This window comes from Cebus imitator, unplaced genomic scaffold (assembly GCF_001604975.1).
Source record: "Cebus imitator isolate Cc_AM_T3 unplaced genomic scaffold, Cebus_imitator-1.0 Scaffold547, whole genome shotgun sequence".
NCBI classification, from domain to species: Eukaryota; Metazoa; Chordata; class Mammalia; order Primates; family Cebidae; genus Cebus; species Cebus imitator.
Window position 1 is genome coordinate 258,062 of NW_016107862.1, and position 5,848 is coordinate 263,909.

Sequence of the window (5,848 nt, forward strand, 5' to 3'; positions counted from 1 at the left end):
TTTTTTTTTTTTTTGAGATGGAGACTCGCTCTGTGGCCTCGGCTGTAGTGCAGTGGTATGAGTTCGGCTCACTGCAACTTCTGCCTCCCAGGTTCAAGCGATTCTCCTGCCTCAGCCTCCCAAGCAGCTAGGATTACCGGCTCTTCTCTGTATTTAAAGGAAGAATGATTCTTTGCTGGTTTGTTTGCACTAGGCTTATTGCTAGTAGAATATCAATTATTTATTTCTCTTCATTATTTATTGCTGAATTACACTCCAACATTTTCTCCAAGTTGGTATGAGGCTTTTGGTTCCTAGAACTTAGTAAATATTCTGTCCCCACAAGGCCAGAAAAAAAAAAAAAAAAAAAAAAATAGAGGGAAGAGCCTTCCTGTCTTATAAGGTTAGGAGAATAACTCTTCCTATGGAAATAGAATGTCAAGGTTGGGTGCAATGGTGCATGCCTGTAGTCCCCACTACTCAGGAGGCTAAAGCAGAAAGATTGCTTGGGCTCAAGAGTTCAAGTCCAGTCTGGGCAGTATAGTGAGACCTCATCTCTAAAAAAATTAAAAAAAGAAAGAAATCGAAAGTAGCCGGTGTACTGAAAAAGTATATTTAAAGAACTTTGCTAGGCCAGGCACAGTGACTCACGCCTGTAATCCCAGCACTTTGGGAGGCTAAGGCGGGTGAATCACTGGAGCTCAGGAGTTTGAGACCAGCCTGGGCAATGTGGTGAAACCCCATCTCTACTAAAAATATAACAATTAGCTGGGCATAATGGCATGTACCTGTAGTCCCAGCTACTTGGCTAAGGCAGGAAAATAACCTGAGCCTGGGGAGGTTGAGGCTGCAGTGAGCCTGATCATGCAGCTGTACTCCAGCCTGGGTGACAGAGCAAGACCTTGTCTCAAAAAATTAAAATTAAAATTAAAAAAAGAGTTTAGCTAATAATTCTTGGCATTACACTGATAGACATTATACTTTTCCACACCTCAGTTTTTCGGTTTATAGAAGGATAATAATACTCCATTTTGTTCTTATTAAGTCAGAGAATATATAAAACATGCAATTTTTTTATTTGTTTAAATCCTTGGGGACTTTACAAAGAAAATAAAACTGGTAGTGAAAAATTCTCTTATTTATTTTATTTTACTTTATTTTTTTGAGATAGGGTCTTACTCTTTTTCCCAGGCTGGAGTGCAGCGGCGCAATCTTGGCTCGCTGCAACCTCTGCCTCCCTGGCTCAAGCAATCCTCCTACTTCAGCCCCCTGTGTAGCTGAAACCACAGGCGAAATTCTCAGATTATTGCATATTTTGGTTTAAAACAACTTTATAATCTATATTAGTTTTTCATTTACTTCATTTATCTTATTGATTCTTTTTTTTTAGATTTTTTATTTTTCCTTTTCTGTGCCTATGCTTACCCACATATTGATTCTTTTTCTATACCCAGGTGCTATACTTGTATTTTTACCAGGACTTGCAGAAATCAAAATGCTTTATGAACAGCTACAGTCTAATTCTCTTTTCAACAACAGACGTAGTAATCGGTAAGCTAATCGCTTTCTACATTTTTAATCATCTATTGCAGTTACCTCCAAAGATCTCACCACCCTCTTTAGACCCTTGAAGAGTACCACTCTTGGAGCATACATTAGTTTATGCCAGCTGGGAATGAACAAACCTAATTGCTGCAGGAAATCGGTTATTCTCCCTTTATTAAAGAAAAATATTTCTTTTCACTTAGCATGGTGACTCAGCAAATTTGCATGTAATGTTAGATGTCAGAGCCCCAGAGAATTGGGGAAGGTGGGGGAAAGGCAGCGTTAGTAACAACGAAGAAGTCCTACCATTTTGAAAGAAAATCATCTTCAACAGTTCCTGTTCCAGGAGCAAGGCACACTGGGTGTGTCTTCATATTTAAGGGGAAAACTGACTAACGAACACTCCCTAAAAATGTAAAAATGAAATTTCTGAGGTTATATCATTGTTATTGCCTCTCTTCTATATATATNTGGAGTGCAATGGCGGGATCTCGGTTCACTGCAACCTCTGCCTCCTGGGCTCAAGTGATTCTCCTACAGGTGCCCACCACCATGCTCAGCTAATTTTTGTATTTTTAGTAGAGAAGAGGTTTTGCCATGTTAGCCAGGCTGCTCTTAAACTCCTGACCTCAGGTGATCTGTCCACCTTGACCTCCCAAAGTGCTGGGAATTACAGACATGAGCCACTGCGTCCAGCCAAGTGTTTACCATTTAGAAGAGCTGGGCTCTGATGATAGGTTGTGGAGAAGTTGCTAATACCTAAAGTCATTGTTGGTTTTAGTAGAAATTCACCCACTGTGATCCAGTTTCTGTGTTATGTGCTAGAATACTTCATATGCTTTTATTTTCTTCCAGATGTGTTATTCACCCACTTCATTCATCTTTATCCAGTGAAGAGCAGCAGGCAGTGTTTGTAAAACCTCCTGTAGGAGTAACTAAGATTATCATTTCCACCAACATTGCTGAGACATCCATAACCATCGATGATGTTGTTTATGTCATCGATTCTGGGAAAATGAAAGAAAAGAGGTATTCCGTCTTGTGGTGATATAAAAGAGGGGCTAAAAATGCTTCATTTGGGGAGATGCAATTGTTAATGGCTAATGCTGTTAAGCTACATGGATTACTTTTGAAAAAATACTTTATGAAAACTGTCTATGAATGTGTGAGTGATTCTGTAGCTAGGATCAGGGACTTTAACATCAAATGGGAATGAAAAGTAATGAATTACTTTTTCTCTCTTTTTGTCATGTGATTTTATATCTCCTTGTGTGAAAAAGGGTTGAATAAAGAAACTATGTCGTTTGGGGAACTGTGTACTTGACGCCACTTAAATCAGCACTAGCTGCTCCCACCAGGGACTCAACGATCCCAGAATACACAGGGCACTGTGTCCTTCTACAGCAGGAAGCTGGTTCATCCATTCTGTCCCTGCCAAGCAGGCTTGGCCACATTTTTGTAAAATGACTCAATTTTATATTTTCTTTTTCTTTATAGATATGATGCCAGTAAAGGGATGGAAAGTCTAGAGGACACTTTTGTATCTCAAGCCAATGCTCTACAAAGAAAAGGTCGAGCAGGCCGTGTTGCTTCTGGGGTCTGCTTCCATTTATTCACTAGCCATCACTACAATCACCAGCTTTTAAAGCAACAGCTACCAGAAATACAAAGAGTGCCATTGGAACAGCTGTGTCTAAGGTGACATCTGTTTTTTTGTCTTTTGCTTCCAAAAGGTCTAAATGTTTCTCACCCTATTAAGTTCCATGTTTTCCGTTTTCTCCTAGAAGATATTTGGCTAAGAATGGCCACCGATAATCTCATTTATTTGTGAAGAAAGAGATCCTTAGTGTTGCATTTACCATTCCTTTTAACTTTCTGCACATAAAGATCTCTTACATTGGAGAGCATGGCCCTAAAATAGAGCTTAAGAATACATCTGTAGGGCCAGGCATGGAGGCTCACACTTGTAATCCCAGCACTTTGGTAGGTCGAGGCAGGCGGATAACCTGAGGTCAGGAATTTGAGACCAGCCTGACCAACATGATGAAACCCCATGTCTACTAAAAATACAAAAATTAGCTTTGTGTGGTGGCACACACCTGTAACCCAGCTACTCGGGAGGCCAGGGAAAGAGAATCTCTTGAACTTGGAAGATAGAGGTTGCAGTGAGCTGAGATGGTGACAGAGTGAGACTTCATCTCAAAAAAATCTAAATAAAATAGAATAAAATTTGAATATTAATAAAAAGAATACATTTGTAGGCCTGGTATGGTGGATCACATCTGTAATCCCAGCACTTTGGGAGGCCAGCACGGGAGGATTGCTTGAACCAAGGAGCTTGAGACCAGCCTGGGCAACATGGCAAAACCCCGTCTCTACAAAAAATACGAAACTTAGTTGCGTATGGTGGCATGCACCTGTGATTCTATAGCCATTTGGGAGACTGAGATGGAAGGAATGCCTGAGCCCCAGAGGTTGACGCTGCAATAAGTTGAGACAGCCAGCTTCTGAGACAGAGTGAGGTGCCATCTCAAAAATAAATGAAGAAAATGGGCTGGGTGCCAAGGCTCACGCCTGTAATCCCAGCACTTTGGGAGGCAGACAGATCATTTAGGATCAGAGTTCGAAACCAGCCTGGCCAACATGGTGAAACCCCATCTCTAATAAAAATCCAAAAAAGTTAGCTGGGCATGGTGGTGCACCCCTGTAATCCCAGCTACTGGGGAAAGCTGAGGCAGGAGAATCGCTTGAACCTGCGAGATGGAGGTTACAGTGAGCTGAGATCCTGCCACTGCATTCCAACCCGGGCAACAGAGTGAGACTCCAACTCAAAAAATAAAAAATAAATGGCCGGGTGCGATGGCTCACCCCTGTAATCCCAGCACTTTGGGAGGCCAAGGTGGGTGGATCACCTGAAGTCAGGAGTTCAAGACCAGCCTGGCCAACATGGCAAAACCCCATCTCTACTAAAAATATGAACAATTAACCAGGGGTGGTAGCAGGCACCTATAATTCCAGCTACTCAGGAGGTTGAGGCAGGAAAATCACTTGATTCAGGGAGGCTGAGGTTGCAGTGAGCTGAGATCACACCATTGCACCCAAGCCTCAGCAACAGAGAGAAACTCTGTCTCAAAAATAAAAAATAAATGAATGAATAAAATAAAAATGAAATTTTAGTAAGTGGATTACTGTCAATACATGTCTTAAAGTGAAATACATTAAGTGAGAAAAGCCTAGATACCAAAAATATACATGTTAATGAAAATGTAAAATTGTATGTATATAGGTTGGCAACTTAAAAGGAAACTGAATGTGAAGTAAATAAAATTTTATGTATGTTACACCTTTCTCTAAGTTGCTGACATTCATAATTTTTTTTTTTTTAAATGAGAACCCTTTTTCTGGATGAAGTTCATAATTTAAAACACTAGTTTTTAAGAGCTATCACAAGGCAGGACACAATGCAGATTTATTTTATAAATGACTGCAACTTTGGGCCAGGTATGCAGTCTCACGCCTTTAATCCCAGCAGTTTGGGAGGGTGAGGCAGGTAGATTACCTGTGGTCAGGGGTTAGTTCGAGACCAGCCTGACCAACATGGTGAAACCCTGTCTCTACTTAAAAAATACAAAATTAGCCAGGTGTAGTGGCACTGTCTAATCCCAGCTTCTCGGGAGGCTGAACCAGGAGAATCACTTGAACCTGGGAGGTGGAGGTTGCAATGAGCCAAGATCATGCCATTGCACTCCAGCCTGGACAACAAGAGAAAACTCTGTCCTAATACAAAATAAAAATAAATAAACAATGACTGCAACTTCAGATGTGAGAAGCAATAAGTGGATCACTTAAACTTGTCTCATAAGTACCTTTAATTGTACAGCAGTCAGAGCTATCTAAGCTAATCATGTCCAGTTTTTTATTATGGTAAGAATACTTAATATGAGATCTATTCTCTTAACAAATGTTTAACTTTACAATACAGTACTGTTAACTGTAGTCATAATGTACAGCAGAGCTCTTGAACTTACTCATTTTGCAAAACTGAAACTTTATACATAATGGACAGCAACTCTCCATTTCCCCCTCGTGTCCAGCCCCTGACAACCACCATTCTACCCTCTGCTTCTGTGAGTTTGACTATTTTAGATCCTTCATACAAGTAGAACCATCCAGTATTTGTCTTTTTGTGACTGGCTTATTTCGCTTAGCTTAATGTCCTCAAGGTTTCATCCATGCTGTTGGATATTGCAGAACTTCTTTCTTTTTTAAGCCTGAATAGTAGTCCATATATACTGCACTTTCTTTCCTTTTTTTTTTTTTTTTT

At 40.4% G+C, this 5,848-nt stretch overlaps 1 protein-coding gene across 4 annotated transcripts in view; it reads left to right on the plus strand.

Moving 5' to 3' along the window:
* The window catches only part of DHX57 (DExH-box helicase 57), a 77,334-nt gene that overhangs the window by 44,279 nt on the left and 27,207 nt on the right, over window positions 1–5,848 (plus strand). For all 4 annotated transcript variants that reach the window (XM_017515317.2, XM_017515315.2, XM_037733799.1 and 1 more), the window contains exons 14-16: window positions 1,434–1,530; window positions 2,380–2,553; window positions 3,022–3,222. In XM_017515317.2, the coding sequence (XP_017370806.1) occupies window positions 1,434–1,530; window positions 2,380–2,553; window positions 3,022–3,222 (472 nt within the window). The remainder of the gene's footprint in view (window positions 1–1,433; window positions 1,531–2,379; window positions 2,554–3,021; window positions 3,223–5,848) is intronic.